This window comes from Berghia stephanieae, chromosome 12 (genome assembly GCF_034508935.2).
Source record: "Berghia stephanieae isolate SIO BIC M18660-M18661 chromosome 12, UCSD_Bste_1.3, whole genome shotgun sequence".
NCBI lineage: Eukaryota > Metazoa > Mollusca > Gastropoda > Nudibranchia > Aeolidiidae > Berghia > Berghia stephanieae.
Window position 1 is genome coordinate 40,951,402 of NC_088371.1, and position 18,843 is coordinate 40,970,244.

General features: G+C 35.1%; 1 protein-coding gene across 2 annotated transcripts in view; it reads left to right on the plus strand.

Annotated features, from left to right (window-relative positions):
- Nucleotides 1-13,112, plus strand: part of LOC144957877 (membrane progestin receptor gamma-like) — an 18,016-nt gene extending 4,904 nt beyond the window's left edge. Inside the window, exons 1-4 of one of the 2 annotated variants that reach the window (XM_078889376.1) lie at nucleotides 417-514; nucleotides 3,951-4,209; nucleotides 8,041-8,177; nucleotides 11,181-13,112. In XM_078889376.1, coding sequence (XP_078745502.1) covers nucleotides 4,147-4,209; nucleotides 8,041-8,177; nucleotides 11,181-12,057 — 1,077 coding nt within the window. In that variant the 5' untranslated portion in view covers nucleotides 417-514; nucleotides 3,951-4,146 and the 3' untranslated portion in view covers nucleotides 12,058-13,112. Of the gene's footprint in view, nucleotides 1-416; nucleotides 515-3,950; nucleotides 4,210-8,040; nucleotides 8,178-11,180 lie in introns of those variants that run through there. The other variant, XM_078889375.1, reaches the window with a different exon arrangement.
- Nucleotides 13,113-18,843: the final 5,731 nt, after the last annotated feature.

An 18,843-nucleotide genomic window follows, 5' to 3' on the forward strand; every position in this document is an offset into this window, starting at 1 on the left:
TTTGTTGTTTTAAAAAAGATTGTGGGGTATTTTTGAGAGAGAGTTGTGTTTATTTCTTTTTTACTGTCTTTTGTCTTTTTAAAATACTTTTTCTTTAATTTTGTTTGTTTATGCTTTGTTTTCTATATTAGATAGAATTAAGTTGATGTCACTCAGGTCTTTGTTATTGTTTTTTTGCCATCCATGTTTATGAGTAGCTCTCACTTAACTGTATTAACCAGACTATAAACGTTCAATGTTACACATAGTTTTGTGTGTTGGTCCGATATATTTCCGGATGGCAATGTTGTGAGTTTCTTAGCCAAGCGCACAGCATCGGTGCAGGTGTCGTGGCTTTTTCAACACTTTTGCCAGAATAAGACCAATCTGGCATTCCTACGATCAATACCAATCAGAGTTATCTGCCGGTCATCCGTCACGACAAAATCAGTGTTGTTTTGTTGACACAAGTTGGGAGTGGCGAGTGACGAAACGATCGATTCTTGTTATCATTCATAATTAATTGCTGAGAAAGGTGAGAAAAGCGTGCTCTGGCCTATATTTTTCTATTGTCCTCCGAAGATTATTATGATTCTTTACTTAAAAGTTCTTTGCTCATGTAAATTGGCAGATGAAGCGTTGTCTGAGTTACTCGTGATGCGACGGTGGACGAGTACACATTAGGCCTATAGTAGAGTCTAGAATGAGTAAGAATAAGAAGCATGTGTCGACTCTCTTGTTGGGAATGCCCTTCACAGATCTTAACCAGTTATTAACTTTTATTAAGCCCGTTTCAAACACGAAGACAATATATGTAATATTTTGCTATCTGTTGTTTTCAAGAAAAAGCGAGTTATGTTATGCAGTTTTCCCGCAATTGTCGGGACAAATGAACCAGTAAAAACTGACGGCACTGACGGACGTTAGTATCGTGCACTTACTTGAGTTACTCACTCAAATTTAAGTTCAAGAGCAACATACTTTTATGATGGTTTTTACAACTAAATAAAACAATTTTTTTGGGACGACGGAATAAAAAGATGGAAAAGATGTCATCTAACAAAGCGGAAGGTAATTACCAAAACGCTGTGATTATTCTCAGACATATCTCCAAATTAAAAAAAAAAAAAAAGGAGGTTTTATATCTCCGAGCGCTCAGGAAAATAGACTTGAACTCTATTTCTCCAAATTGTCGGCTAGCCTCCAGTAGCTGATGGGTTACAGACGCGATGTAGATGCAAAAGTAAATTAAATGCTCAGAGTAGACAGGGAATTCTCACGAATCATCAAGCTGGCGTTTTTAGGCACATTGTTGACAAAGACAGATTTTATCAAAAAGTTGTGCTATCGCAAATACTCCATGGTGCGTTCACTTTTGCACTTTGCGCTGCACTATCAAAGAGAGGACAGAAGTAAACCTAAATAACAAAGCCAAAGTCCCAAGACAGGAACAGAGGTTGAAAGACGGGCTAGCACAAATTCTAGATAGAAATCTAACAGAAAGTTGGGAATAAAAGACAGAGAGCCCAAGCACTGGCAAAAGAAAACAAAAAAAAAACAAAAAAAGAACTCAACATTCATCATTCACACAGACACTCTCGCAAATAACCAAAAAAAATCTTGAGAACGGAAATTGTTTGGAGAAATAGAGATCAAGTTTATTTTCACGAGTATTCGGGAAAATAGAAAAAAAGGGTGGGGGGGGGGGGGGAGCGATCGGGTTCGAACCTGTGCAGCTAAAAGGAACAAAATGAATGGTGGTCTAACCTACTGAGCTGTCTATCCACACTGATATCGGTGTATCTTAAAATTCATATATGATCTAGATCATTTCCCACCATCTTTATTCCTGGTTTTGATAGTTATTTTCATCTCTGATTCGAATAATATGTTGTTGGATCTAGTTTTGTGGAAGTGTGATAATGAATTGTATTGTTTTGAATTTAGAAGACGGGGAAAACAAGCAGGTATGGTTGGTTTTGGGGCAAACAACACCTGGGCCTAGGGATTTGTCCGCGGAATAAACAAATTCCCGGCCATAATCAATATATCCCCAAAATTTTGGTCAAAATGAACAAATTATAGAAACAAAAGAAGATCAATAAAGTTAACAGGTAAGTAGGTAGTGAAAATTTTAATGGTTGGTGGACTCAGAACCGATTTGATGATTAACAAGTTTCTTGCCGGTTGAAAAAAGAAGGCGAATTGCCAGTTTGACGTTTCAGTTCAAAAACTTACATTTCATTGATCCACTTGCTTTTTAAAAAATATTGATTTGGCATTTGAGCACTATTTACTTTCATCTCGTGTTAAATATCACTTGATATTAACTGATTTGGGATACAAATAACCACTGACATTTTTTCAGAATATTTGGTATTCTTCACGCCTAGTTTGACATTTTGCATAAAATCTTTCTGCCAACTTGAATAAACGTGTCTGCCAATAACTAAAAGGCCAGACTTTTGGTCATTGCCAGACAGGGTCTGCTAATAATCATAAGTACAGGTTTTTTTATTATTGCCAAACAGGTGTCTGCCAATAATCAGTTTTCTTTATTGGCAGACATGTCTGAGAATACCGACAGCCTTTACCAAAAAAAAGCTCGCTGGAGATGGAAACATTATATTTATATGGCATTATTGGGCAGATAGCCCTGAGGCATGGTGACTTCATGTGACCCATGTTCAAATCTTTTTGTGAATTTTGTTGTATCTTGTTTTTGTTTTGCATATATTTGTTGTTTTTGTCATTTGTTTTTTGGGGTTGGTTTTTTTTTTTTTTTTTTTTTTTTTTTTTTTTTTTTTTTTTTTTTTTTTTTTTTTTTTTTTGGGGGGGGGGGGGGGGGGGGGGGTATGCTGTCTGTTTTTTCTTTTGTTAAATCCAAATGCGGCTATGTGGCCTAGTGGTATTACACTCGTTTACAGACCAGAAATTTGTAATATCGCCTAACAAGCGTCATGTCTCGTTCTACATGTTACGTGTTGTTTGTCAGGGACCCCTTGTAAAGTACTTTGAGCACGTTTAGTGGATATTGCACTATATAAAAGCTCAATCTATATAAATAAAAGCCCAAATAAATGTCCCTGTCATGATTTTGTTTGTATTTGAAAACAACGCTGATACATCACCCTAGAACAGTGAGAAACAATTCACACGAATTCAACCCTTAAAAACATACACAGACCCATGACACCCGCAGCAATCGTTTTTAAGCTCACTTTTTAACGTCATCCATTTATACGATATCTACTATGTCTTGAACGTTTTCTAAGTCTTATCAAAGTCATAGATAAGTTATAGAGAACATTCGTCAAAGGAAGTGGATGGAGTCTTCAAAAAAATAATGAACAAAGACAGACACTGTTGACATTTCGGGTTTCCCCTTTGTCAATTAAAACACGATGAATGAAAAATTAAAGACATCTTTAGTGTTTCGTTCATCATATTTTGTTGACAAATGGGATTCCATAGATATCAACATTATCTCGTCTTCGTTAATTAAATTCAATTTTCCATTCCACTTCACAATTGTTGTTTATTTCTTTTAGCTTCAAGCAGCAACATTAGCCTTATCAAAGTTACAGCTTTTATTTTACAAATACTAAAGAAAAGGTGATAATCCAAAAGGATTCGTATAGTAAAAGTATGGACAATAGATGTTTCAGGTACAAACGCTTCGTCAGCACAACAATAAACAATTGAAAGTTGAAAACAAATAAAATGAAATAGAGTATAAATTGCATCTGCACTCAACAATACTCCGTTTAATTTTATTTGTTTTCATTGTTTAAATTGTTTATTGCTATGCTGAGGAAGGGTTGGTACTCAAAACTTCCACTGTCCACAATGTTCCTATCCAAAGCCTTTCCATTATCACCTTTAGTATTTTTACGATCCCAGGCTTCAGTCAGCCCCCGCCACTCTCTATGTAATTTTACAATTGTGCGTTTTTAAAAATTTCATTTTAGCACATGACCAGTGGCAGACATGTGACTCGAATCTTTTTTCCAAGATGGAGACTCCGACGTGTTATCCACCTGTCCCCTAAAGATGTGACACCCGATTACACTGAAAGCTGTCTCTTTGACCGACAGAGTGGGTCTTTTTTGGTGCAATCACCAGCACAAATCTTGTCAAAGGTTCGACCACTCCACTGACACTGAAATGCTTGGAATGTCCGTATCTGCAGGCCATGGCCTCAGTGGGCCGCTTTACAGGGTGGATCAGGTAAGCTTTTTTACATTTCTAGACTGAATACCGTCATATAGAGTTTTTCATTGCAAAGATTAAGTGTTTATGTATAGTGTCTAAAAAAAAGTAAAAGATGATTAATAATATCACAGAGTGTGGGAAACAAACCAGGATGCAAGTGGAGGGCACTCTTCATCTGGTTAAGAGAGAGGTCAGCGAGCAAATGCTCTGGTATGAGTAAACATCAACCACTACGAAATAGTTTTAAACTGATTCATTCTCAAATATTCCCACTATAGAAATATACGAAATAGTTTTAAACTGATTCATTCTCAAATTTATATTCTCACTATAGTCCGTTTCAAAATACACAATCACACATTTTGATCTGTTTCTCTCAAATCGTGTTATGCATTGTCGCGAATCTTTACATGCAGTCTTAGTCTGTACTAGACCTAATGAATCTTAAATATGAAAATAATGTATCTTATATATGGTTGTCAGGCAATTGTTAATTCCTTTGATGTTTTGCAGAGCTTTCTTTTTTTCCACCCAGACCATTATAATTTTACAGTAAAACACACAATATGTATAATGTTATGAGGACTATTTCCAAGAAGTGGCGTCGCGTGAACACAACAGAATTCTTAAACCCACCACCTTTATGTACACACAAGACAAACCAACACACACTGTTCCCATTCGTTTTTACTTACACAATATTGTGAGTGATTTTTAGTTAATTAGAAATAGGGTGGAGGGTGAATTTAATCTGTATGACAAGCTAACTTTTACCTTTTTGTTGTGATGAATTTTTTGTAAAATCACCCATAAATCTTGTGATTAACATACCAGTGTGTTATTATGTTGCTAAACGCTAAGAAACTAATTGTTTGAAAGATATAAGGTAAATCTACTATTTTATGATCCAAGGCAGTGTCCTTGATTTTTCTAGATCGTTAAAAAGCTAACTTTTGAATCACATTTAATTTTCCAAAGAGCAAAAAATAATTAATATGTTCTAGTGCAACCTAAGTCATCGTGCCAAATTATAACAAAATTCTTTCAGTTTCAGAGATACAAACCAACGAGTGTATGTGATCGTGAATTTTGAAATGGAGTATGTATGTTAGGTACAGGGCATACCTGCAGAATCTTACGAATTTTTCTTTTTTACGAATTTTAGACAATTTTCATGGCCAAATACGAAATTTTATGGAAAATTATGAATTTTTAATTCTTAGTAATACTTAAATAATAATAATAATAATAATAATAATAATAATAATAATAATAATAATAATAATAATAAATAATAAATAAATAATAATAATAATATAATAATAATAATAATAATAATAATAATATAATAATAATAATAATAATAATGATAATAATAATAATAATAATAATAATAATATAATAATAATAATAATAATAATAATAATAATAATAATAATAATAATAATAATAATAATAATAATAATAATAATAATAATAATAATAATAATAATAATATAATAATAATAATAATAATAATAATAATAATAATATAATAATAATAATAATATAATAATAATATAATAATATAATAATAATAATAATAATAATAATGATAATAATAATAATAATAATAATAATAATAATAATAATAATAATAATAATAATAATAATAATAATAATAATAATAATAATGATAATAATAATAATGATAATAATAATAATGATAATAATAATAATAATAATAATAATAATAATAATAATAATAATGTTAATTAAATTATAAGAAGAAGAAGAATAAATACAAGAACTACTACTACTACTAGTACTATTGTGGTTGTTCGTACACGATTTCACAAATTACGAATTTCCTTGTCAAATTAGTAAAAATTGACATAAAAATGACTAAATTTGAAGTTTTCAATTTGGCAGTCTGTACAGTGCAACATGTCTCTAAAATTCAGAAATAGTGTGGAATGGTAATTTATATCAATATTGATGAGAAATAATATAAGGTGTAGAGAAGTGCCAGATGAAAACAGAGAATAAAAATATCACAATGTCAGGGAGCCAAACTCAGGATTCAATTGATACGACACTCTCCGCCTGGGTGAGAGAGAGAGAGAGAGAGAGAGAGAGAGAGAGAGAGAGAGAGAGAGAGAGGTACCCATCATGCGACCTCCCTTCTCTCAATGACTTATGGAATGGCTCATTAACCCTGCAAACACTTTCAATTAGCAAGCAAATTAAGCTATGCACTCTTCTCTGTAAGAAATAAGACATGAGGTATGTAAGCAAATAGGAAGTGCATGGAATAGGCGTTGAATAAAATTCACAAAACAGAGAATAGCCAGATGAAAACAGAATGATAATAATAATAATAATAATAATAATAATAATAATAATAATAATAATAATAATAATAATAATAATAATAATAATAATAAATTTTAAAAAGACACTTGTTGAGCACTTTCCATGAAACCAAACATCTCAAAGTGCTTTACAGTTAATGAATTACGTTATGAACATTTGTAAGTCAAAATGAAATATTGAAACAAGATACAATTTGCTTAAATAATAGTATACAAACATTACAATCGGCATGGTGTAAAATGAATTGTGAAAAAGTGGTTTAATAAAGAAGATTTGAAGTTTGAGATATTCTCGATTTCTCTAATGGGTTGCGGTAGGATATTCCAGAGTTTTGGGCCATAACATTGAAAAGAGCGATCACCAAAAGATTTTAACTTACCTTTACTTTTAGTGGTGTCCTGTGATGATCCAAGGCTTCAGGTTAGAGGCTTGTCGTTTATAAGTTCAGAAAATAATAATGCTATGGTGTCAGAAAGCCAAGCACGGGATCAAATTGATATGTCACCCTCTCCTTGGCTGAGAGAGATATCGGTGAGCAGTCTCACTAGCTGCTGAGCCATACAAAATATGGTTAAGAAGGAGTTGAGAGTATGGAGTCCGACGATAGTATCAAGTTTGAAAGCCATAACTCTATTTCTGTTATTTTACATGCAGCAATGATCTTGTGAAGAAGAAGACCTGGAGAAAATGCTCTGGAATGTAATGCGTTTGTATAGAATGGATAATAATAAATTCCATTTATTCATCGATAAGAAGACATTCATAATTAGGGTCTCTTCCAATGGAAGACTGGAATAACAGAGACATCAGCCGTCGTGCAGAACCACAAAGTATGTTAGGGCCAGGTAACCTTTTCAAAGCTGCACAGCGCGAAGGGAAGTCAAATTTGGTACCCGCCTAGAACAAAGTAACGATCATGCTACTCTGACCCACCCCCAACCCTTAATCCTGGGAAGTCCTCCCAGAAGTGATTGATTGGGTAACTGGCTCTGTTAGATCTGGTGGAAAGTACTTTGTGGTAGACTAGTGAATAAAGTCATTGATTAACTCCGGCTCTGAAGGACTACTGTTATTATTATTACTATCAATGTGGAATTAAGGTGTTGGCACTGGTGTATGAAGAGTTGTTTTTGAAAAAGTAGTGCCAAATAATACTCTGTATGGTATTCGCTGGATTCTAGCATGGCAAAGTCCAGCATGCTCAAGCTGTCTGACCAGATTTTTTCTGTATAATAAGTTGTTATAAGTTGAGCATCAGATTTCTGCATGCTTGGATTCTAGAACTTTTTTTTGGCTTCTCCCAATAGCTTGCTAGAATCCAGCTAGTACTTTATTAGTAAAAGGAAGGGGAGGGAAATCAATCAAAAAGGCTCAAAACTACAGTCCAGTTTGCTTGACATAAATAATAAACGAAATGACAATACTTTAATTTTATAATTTGTAGATTGCTCCAAAACTATTGTTTTTAATCAAATATCATCGTTTTCACAGGTGCCTGAACAGTATCAAGAGCACTACATCATTCGGGGCTATCGACGTCCAAGAAGCTCCTTTACTCAGTGCATTCTGAGTCTGTTTGATGCAACCAATGAAACGCTCAACTTTTGGACACACTTCCTGCCTTCTTTGTAAGATTCCATTTGTATGTTGTCAAATTATTTAATGCTATCCAAAGCAATGCAAGAACAACTTGATGTCATTTTATTCCTCGTTAAAATCATTTGCAGCTCCTGGACTACCAACCCTGTGCCAATTTTTATTTTCAACATCCAAATTTATTTTGATCTTATCAAATCACCTGGATGGTGTTTTTTGATCTCTCATGCTGGGCTTCTATTCCCGTATATCTGTTTTATGAGTTGCTTTCTGTCTTTGTCTTGGAATGGCATTACTTGATTTTGTCTAGGCCCATGCCAACTGGGAGGGAAACAGTTAAATGTATAGCTATAGTTTTGAGAGATGATCTATTTTTCCTTGTTAATTATCTCTTCATAGTGTTAAGTAATGCAATAATTTTGTTAAAAAAACATAAAATAGTCTGTAAGCATTTAAGTGTACTCCTCCTCTTAGCTGGCCCCCCAGGGTAATGTGGCCGCATAATTTGCCACTTACCGCAATGCGGCCGCATAATTCACCTTTTACCGCATAATTATGCAAAATATGGTTTTTGGCTTGAATTTATGACCATTGTGTGAAGAAAAATGAAACCGAAAAAGTCCGACTTCCCTTTAACTTTAACTCTCTCCTTACCAGCTATTTTTAGAATTTCCCCCGAAATTTCACACCCACCCAGCACAAAATAGACTTTTCTTGCTCAAACAAGAAAGTGACATGTGAGCTCTACAACACAGTGATTAGCATTTATAGCTGTAACCAAAGCATTTCTTTAAATTTTGTGATGTACAAGAGAAATCATTTGAGGAAATTGTCGGTGGCATCGTAACGACCTTGACGATTTTCATATGGGTGGTAAGGAGAGGGTTAAAGAGAGGCTGTTCCAATACGATTCAATAGTCTGATGTCACGCCGCCCGGCAACGGCGGCCATCTTGGTTCTAAACAAAGAAAATCATTACTTTTTATTTTTCATGCTGACTAGAACTTTTCATATGCCTTGTGATCAGAATGTGTAAGTGTCAAAACATGATCAAATTTATGTGTTTTTTTTTCCTCTGGATACCCTTTATGCTCGCCGGAGAAATATTTCATACGGGCGTCCGCCATTGTTCCGATAGTTTAGAGCCAGTGTTACTAAGTTACCATCGTATTCCAAATTCAGAAAAGTGAGTGGAGCAGGCACTTATGTTGGTAACAACAAGATATGAAGTGAGTAGAAAAGTGCCAGAAGACAATAGAGAATAAAAAAAAATTTTCGCGGCGGTGGTGGGGTTTGAACCTGCGACCTTATTGGTACGACAACTCCGCCTGGCAGGTGAGAGCGTGGCTCTACCGTGTGAGCTATCCACGAACACAAAAATATTCGTTTCAAACCCAAAGTCATTTCTAGATCCCTCTCTCACCCACTTCTTGAGATCGCCGATTCGTTCACCACCATCGCGAAGTAATTTTGACCAGCAGTTAAGCTTAATAGCCAATATTCTCATCACAAACATATAACATAGAAACGATTGAGACATGGAGTATGCTCCGGTGTATGGGGTGAATTTTTAATTCAGAAAAGTGAGTGGAGCAGGCACTTATGTTGGTAACAACAAGATATGATCATCGTATTCCAAGTGTACGTACGATTTGATTTGTCTTCTTGAGATCTAACCAAAACCAAGCGCCAAGCGATCACTGCCTTTCTCTCGCTAACCGGCTAACGTGCGAGTTACGATCTGGATTCAAGTTTGATTCCTTTTAATAAAAGTTTTATCAATAATCAATAAGGCAACTTGACCAGAATGGATGCCTTCGTACATCGCAATGGGGCAGCGCCGAGTGCCAAAGCAAAATCAGCAACAAAGACATCAGTTACCGACCGTCACAAACAGTTTAAAAATGAAACATTTGTTAGTGCTGGTAAACTGTTTTGTAAGTCTTGCAACTTAGTGCTGGACCATATGAGAAAGTCTACAATTGACAATCACCTCAGCTCAGACTGTGCCCGAGGAGGAGATCAAGAGGTACACCCGGCAGCTTGGGCCCCTCGCGGTGAAGAACTCCATCACCTCTTCTGTTGACGTGCCACATTTTTGGCAGTCCATTTCTGATGAAGTGCCCGCTTTGGCTGCTTGTGCCAAGTGGTACCAATACACCACGATCAACAGCGCTGATGCTGAACGCAGCTTTTCTGTTTACAATCTGATATTGTCAGACAACGTCTCTGCGACATCTAGCTTTTCTGTGCTACAACAAAAAATTAAGTTTTGAATTTGCGTTGTAGTTCTTTAATTTTGAATTGGTTAAATGTAAAAAAAGCAATGGAAAATTTTAGACAGCGATTTATTAATTTTTTCTTGTTTTGCATAATTTGTAATTTCCCTTGCATAATTTGCCTTTCCCCCCCCCCACCCCCCTCCCCCCACATAAATTGCAATTCCCCCCCCCCCCCCCGCATAATTTGGGATATTTTTTTGCATATTTCCGGGGGGCCAGTCTTAGTGGGATCCTTTGTTTTTGTCTGGATGAGACTTTAAGGTGATCTCAGACTAAGTGCATTGATAGAGGGCTTTTGGAATCTCCGTCTGTTTCCCATTTAAACCATTCCCCTTTCTTGTACTTTTTCTCGTGATCTTTTCATCAAATCTAGGATTTTTAGACACCTTGCCCTTGCTCTAGTTACAGTACTGCACTCTGGCGAATGCCTTGACCAGACCCTAAAGAAAAATTTCCCTTTAGGATACCGAAGAGAATTTTTCTTTCTTTTTTATGTTTTTATCCCAACAAAATAACAAATTGAGGCTTGTGGAAGTGAGGGGGGTGGGTGGGAGGAGTTTTCAATGCTTTTGTTATTTACTTACTTACGTCCTCTTCGTGCTAGGTGACACTTAAGACCTTGATCTGTTGTCTCCATTCTACCCTGTCAATGCCTGAGTTCCTCACCTGGCCCCAAGTTGTGCAACCTGGAGCATTTCTTTCTCTTTCTACAGTACGTTATTTATTTATCTTTATTCTTTCCTTGCTTTTCAGATATTTCATCTGGGTGGTCATCCAGTTTTCCTTCACCATGGACTTCCAACACGACCCGTACACCTGGCCGTTGTTGTGCTACCTCCTAACATGTTGTGCCTTCCCCATGGCCAGCGCCGTGGCCCATCTTTTTAACGTCATGTCGGAACGAGCTCGACACTTCTGCTTTTTCTTGGACTACTCTGCCTTAAGCCTTTTTAGCAGTGGTTGTGCCATTGTCTACAGAGCGTACTGCTTCCCCGCAGCAATGCTGTCTTCGGATGACACTAGCTGTATGGGTTGGTATAGGGATAACTATCTACTTATATCGATATTCAACTCATTTTTATGCACTGTCATCTCGTGTCAGTCAAGATTTATGAAACCCTCGCCTGTACGCAAGGCAATGAGGCTTGGATCTTTTGCATTCCCGTACGTGTACGATGTGATACCGATTATCATCAGACTCTCCATGAATCCACCAACGTCTTCGATGTCTTCAGAGGGACTTGAAGGAGACGATGATTACCAATTGCCCGGAGATTACTTTCACCGTAGACAATTTATTTTTTCAATTTTATCAGCTTTTTTGTACGCCTCACATTTACCAGAAAGAATTTTGCCAGGATTATTTGATATTGTTGGCCATTCTCATCAGCTCTTTCATGTTGCTACAATCATTGCCGTTATGGACCAGCTACAAGCAATTGTTCTCGACGTCCAAGAAAGAAGAGAGTTTTTGGAATCTTCTCACTGGATCTTTGATACGCCAAACAAGAGCTTGGGTGTAATTGCCTTTGTTTTTATAACAAACTGTCTTATTCTTTTGTGTTTTATAATCAAGCTTTTTAAACCAACCACCAAAACCAACCACCAGCTCAATCAAAAATCGACATAAGTGTTATCAAGTGATTGTTATTTGTGAGTTGCCATTTTAAACATATTATGTTTGAACACACCTGCTATTCTGCCTAACTCTTCAAAAAACATGTATATAAAATTGTGGTCAGAAAACTCGTCCTTCAAATATTGGTCAATTAAAATGACCCTCATCTTGGCAAAAACTCTCAAACCTGGGACTTCGAAATGTCCACGGTTTGAGAGTTATTGCCAAGACAAGGGTCATTTTCATCAATCAATATTTGAAGGACGAGTTTCCTGGCCAAAGTTTAAATACATGTTTCTCCAGAGTATGGCGGTGTTTTACTGATAACATTTGAATCTCCAGTTTCCTGGCCAAAATCTAAATACATGTTTCTCCAGAGTATGGCGGTATTTTACTGATAACATTTGGATCTCCAGTTTCCTGGCCAAAATCTAAATACATGTTTCTCCAGAGTATGGCGGTGTTTTACTGATAACATTTGGATCTCCAGTTTCCTGGCCAAAATCTAAATACATGTTTCTCCAGAGTATGGCGGTGTTTTACTGATAACATTTGAATCTCCAGTTTCCTGGCCAAAATCTAAATACATGTTTATCCAGAGTTTGGCGGTATTTTACTGATAAGGTTTGAATCGCCAGGTTTTTGTTGTCAGATTTTAATTACTATAGTTTGGGTACTAGTACTTTATCAATGTTCAAATATTTTTCTTCCATATTCAAATTTTTATATGAGAGGAAAATGAATGAAAATATGTTTTTGCTTTTTTTAAAAGGATATTTATCATTTTTGTAGTTTGTTTGTTATCATGCTGACCACAAGGCATTTTCGAAAAAAGTTTTGACTTTTCTCAAAATGTCCTTCTATGTACATGGTGATCCTTTTATATAGCTGTTACCAGTAATGAGTGAATGATCACTTGCATTGTATTCAGTCTTTACCAAATTAGAATTTCTCTTTTTAAAACAATCATTTGGATTTATGATCTGAACCAAGCAAATTAATGGAGAATATCTCAGGATTTTACCAGATTAGAACTTGCATAATAATGATGATGATAATTGTAATAAGCGTGATACATATTCATAAATTTATTTATATGTATACATATATATATATATATATATATATATATATATATATATATATATATATATATATATATATATATATATATATATATATATCTATATAAATATACGTTTTTACTGCACATTTGGATATATTGCATCTCAAAGCTTAGGTCCTCGTTCACCTGCCTTTTTGATTATTAATGATCATCTTTTGATTAATTCGTGTCTTAACATTTAATCAACATCTAGAGAAGATTTTATGATATTCTCATCCAAACTCTGTGTCTTATATATTCCATTTATACCATTTTGTATTCATTCTCAACCGCTATGTGTATTATAAAACTTCTTTAAAAAGGAAGAAAACTAAGAAAAAATGGAAAGCCTTTGATGTGATAAATGAGTCTAAAATACACTTTATTATTTTACATTCCATTCGTTATGATTTATATATTAACATTCTGGGGACACGTCTGTTTGTTTTTTCTCCACTGGTTGTATACCATCTATACCTGCGGTCCAAATATTTTTACACATTTTGTTGAACTTAAAGGAGGTTATTTTTTACACACCCTAATGGAATGTATTTAAAACAGGTTATGACACTGTTATTTGTTGTTGTTTTTTAGGTTTATGAGTGAGCTTGATTACTTACATGTCCAAATATCGTAGTAGGCGTTAAATTAATGTGTTATAAACAAACAAATATGCGTATTGTACTTCTATGGTTAATTACCACAGTGATGGCGTTTTGAAATCTTCCAACTGACCGTGGTCCGTATAGATCAGTTGATTGTTTTAATAGATGAAAGTATCGGTTGTTTAAAGGCAACAGTGAAGAGAAACCCTAGATGGATATACATTCTTTTCTATGATTTAACGGTGACACACTTTGAACAAAAGATTTGCACCATTTATTTTCATGTGATGTGGTCTTTACGAGAAAAAACTTTCAGGCATTTATTTTATTTTAGCAAATGGCATCCCTGTTACACGTTCATGATCCTCATTGTGCTTTGCAATACTTATTTGCCATAGAAGACATCGTAGAACCAAACGTCCATTTGATATACATTGTAAGGAGACCTTTTTGTTCTGGCATTCCTGCAAGATTCGTAACTGCCATTTCCAGGTATTGATTCACATCTCAGTTAACTTATGAAGAAACGACATTGGGTAATCTGTAGTGAGTTTTGAATAGTTTATGATATTTTCTTTCTTGCTTTGTCTGGAACTGTTTCATACACACTTTATGAAATCTTTATGATGAAAATAAATGACAATTTCCTTTGATACCGTTAAATAATTGTATGATTAAATTATGTGCTTTTGGGAGTCTATTGTTTTCTGACCGATTACAGCTATTTATGTAAAACCATTTTTTAAATTTGCGTCTTTATCCTTGCTTTTCTTGGGTGATTTCATTGTATGAATTCTACATTTTAATGGATATTGAGACTTTGACCAAAAAATGTGATAGTGTTCAGATAGGAGTGTGCGAATTGAATCTTTCACATTTTGCAATCCAACCCCTTACATCTCTCCATTTCGAATGCTTAAAAAAATATGGGATTGCTGCCAACGGATAGGATGAGATCTCTCATTAATTTATTTTCCACCGCGTCAATATTACACCTAGCTGCCCAATCACTCCACTGTGCCCCGAGAAAAAATTTAAAACAAAAAAACAAACCTTGACTCTTTGTTGATTTGAATCAAGTTTATATTTTATGTGATTGGATTTCTGTCTATGGCTCTTCTCATTTCAGTGCCATCTTTGTGAATCAGTTATTATCGTTATTATTATTATTATTATTATTATTGTTATTATTATTAGTGTTATTATTATTGTTGTTGTTATAAATGAAACCCCATGCGATATGTTGTGTATTCTCTTCTTTAATGGATGTTGGATAGATCTGAGCACACTTTATACTTGATCGACGTTTTTCAAATTGTGAAATTTGTTCTTTCTACAACACTGCCTGGATTTTAACACATCGAATTCCAGCATTCTCTGCCATACGACACGCTGGGACTTGGTGACCAAATAGTATCTCCATAAGCCGTTACCCCCCCCCCCCCCCCCCCCCCCACCCCCAATGTTTATACGACACACTGGGACTGGGTGACCGAATAGTATCTCCATAAGCCGTTACCGCCCCCTCCCCCACCCCCCATTGTTTATACGACACGCTGGGACTGGGTGACTGAATAGTATCTCCATAAGTCGTTACCACCCTCCCCCACCCCAATGAGCATCGGATTTCTGCTCTGTCTGAATCTTGCACGCATTTTTAGCTTCTCCACCATAGTGGGCAGGATGCTCTTACTGTGTCTTCTATCCTTCTATAACGGTTTTCCAATTTACTTCTGTTTTTTGTCTTGGAATGAGATTACTTGGTTTTGTTCCAGCCCTGGCTGGACTCCTTTGCTAAAGAGGAAACAGTCATATCCATAGCTACTGTTTTGAGAGATGATATTTTTTACTTATAAACCATATCTCTCTGTTATGTATCATTATATTTGTTGTTTTGAATTTATAATGTAAGCATGTGAGTGTATTCCTCTTAGTGGGATCCTGTACTCGTGTCTGGTTTAGACTTTTAGGTGATCTCAAACTATGCACAATGATAGTAGCTCTTGGAATCTACACCAATTCCCTATTTGTGCCATTCCCCTTTGTCTTACATTTTCTTGGGTGATTTAATTGTAGTTCTAGAACTTTTTTACTGACCTCCCATAGAGGGCAGGGAGGTACTTACTGTGTCTTCTATCCCCCTTTATCTGTTTTCCAACTTGCTTTCTGTCTTTGTCTTGGAATGAGATTACTTGGTTTTGTCCTGGCGCTGGCCAGATACCCCAGCTGGGAGGGAAACAGTCAAATATATAGTTAGAATTTTGGGAGATGATATTTTTTTCCTTGTAAATCATCTCTCTGTTATGCACTGTCTTATTTTTGTTCACATGTTATATGTATGATTTGTAAATATTTGAGTGTATTCCTCCAGGCGGAGACCTGTGCTCGTGTCTGGATGAGACTTTAGTGATCTCAAAGTACTTTGACAGTGTGCTTTTGGAATCTACATCTGTTTCCTATTTGTTCCCAGTTCCCCTTTGTCTTACTTTTTCTTGGGTGCTTTAATTGTAATTCCAGAACTTTTTACTATCCCATTTTCTTCCTTTTTACTGGCGCTGATATAACCTAAATGTGTTGCAAGCGCCGTAAAACCCTTAAAAAAAAAAAAAACAAACAAACAAACTTTTTTACAATCCTATTTTCTTCCTTTTTACTGGTACTGATATGACCTAAATGTGTTTCAAGCGCTGTAAAACCCTTTAAAACATCAAATATAGCATCTCCAGATTGTCCGATTAGGAGTTTTGTGTTTTGGTCTTCCATGGAACGTACAATCCACGGCTTTAATATTTTACAATCATATGATTAACACATGGGTGCAAGAGTGCCGGCCTGCCAGCCGATTGGATGACCGAAAAAAAACGTCGCCAGGCTTTTTGCGATTTGGATTTGATTGATTTTTTAATTTTTTTTTTTTTTTTTTTTATTTTTTTTTGTGCAACTTGTAACAAGAAACTTAACAAATTACTGCATTACAACCTATGAATTAAACATACAACAATTGTGGACTACTATTATGAAGACTAGATGCTGAGAACAAGACTTTAAATGACGAGGTAAGTCCGTGAATCTTGCAGGCTTTTTCAGATTATATGTCTGGTCATAAGTAGACTTGCAGGCTTTTTGAGGTCCAGTTGCTTGCACCCATGTTAATATCCCAAACACACATTATATATTGTTTTGCTCCTAAATTCTTCATCTATGCCTTTTTGCCATTGACTAAATCTTATTTCAATCTGTTCTATTTGTACATTGGAGTTGTGAATGGAATAAGCTATTAATTGTGAGATTTAATGTCATCTCGTATATATACTAGGCTTTACTAATGCAGATCGCTAAGCCCTTTTTAGTTGCCTTTTTTTTTTTTTGCAAATCTACTGAATCGATGTCTTCTGATGCCGTTTGTTTCCTTGTCTAGTGAATCCAAAGAGGCAATGTCCAATAACAGATAAAATATTCCATACATTACTTCTTTTCATTTAGCAATCTTACTGCTGTGGGAATAAAAGAGTTTTTGTATCTGTTTGTTCTAGTTTTATTGCCTTCGAAACGTCTACCAGATGGTAACAACTTAAATAAGTGATCTAGGGGGTGTATAAGCAATTCCGAGTTCTGGCGCTATATAAATCACGCATTATTATCATTGTTATTATTATTATTATTATTATTATTATTATTATTATTATTATTATTATTATTATTATCATTATTATTATTATTATTATTTATTATTATTATTATTTATTATTATTATTATTATTATTATTATTATTATTGTTGTTGTTGTTGTTGTTGTTGTTGTTGTTGTTGTTGTTGTTGTTGTTGTTGTTGTTGTTGTTGTTGTTGTTGTTGTTGTTGTTGTTATTGTTGTTATTATTTTTACTATTATTATGACCTCCCATAGTGGGCAGGGAGGTACTTACTTTGTCTTCTATCCCCCTATGTCTGTTTTTCAACATGCTTTCTGTTTTGTCTTGGAATGAGATTACTTGGTTTTGTCCTGGCCCTCGCTGGGAGGGAAACAGTCAAATGTATAGTTAGTTTTGGGAGATGATATTTTTATCCTAGTAAATCATCTCTCTGTTATGCACTGTATTTTGTTTTATTTATGTATTATAAATGATTTGTAAACATTTGAGTGTATTCCTCTTAGTGGGGACTGGTGCTTGTGTCTGGATGAGACTTATAGGTGAACTCAAACTAAGTACATTGATAGTGAGCTCTTGGAATCTACATCTGTTTACTATTTGAACCAATTCCCCTTTGTCTTACCTTTTCTTGGATGCTTTATTTGTAATTCTATAACTTTTTGCTTTACCATTTTCTTCCTTTTTACTGGCGCTGACATGAACTAAATGTGTTGCAAGCGCCGTAAAAACCCTTAAAAACAAAAAAAACAAAATCCGAAATGTAATTTGTGCAAAAGTCAGTTTTGTTTTGCATCCAGTGGAATCTGCATAAAGTCGATATTCTTATTTTCAAGTCAACTTTTGCTTAAAAAATCAACAATTCTTGTTAGTTCCAAATTTTCTGTTCATTTTCTGTGTCTTATCGATAATGGATGTCAACTTTGCTTCAAAACAACCAATCTCTCCAGTCCAGCAGTGGATTTGACTACACTAATCATGAGACAGACTTCTTGGATAAAAATTGTATTTTTTCCAATGTTTTTCTCATAGAAATTTAGACATTCAGTCTTTAATATATTAAATAATAATTAATGACAATTGGCTGGCTGGGAAAATTTTTGGTGTGGGAATTTTATGAATTCCAAAACAGGATATTATGCTCAAGTCATTTTGGTTTCAAATACTGGTAAAGTCAAAACACCTAAGAAATATATTTTCATATAATGTCAGTAGTCCTTCAGAGCCAGGTGTCTCATAGAGCCGGAGTTTATTCCAGTAACTGTAGCGTGAAACAAACAATAGCAATTGCTTGATATCCTTTGGATAGGACGCTTGTCTTTTGCAAAGTACTGTCTGACAGAACCAGCTACCCACAACACTGCTGGATGGACTGGGGGTTCAGAAAAAAATTTCGACTGCACCCTGGATGGATCTTGGTCCCTTTGCATGTGAAGCGAGT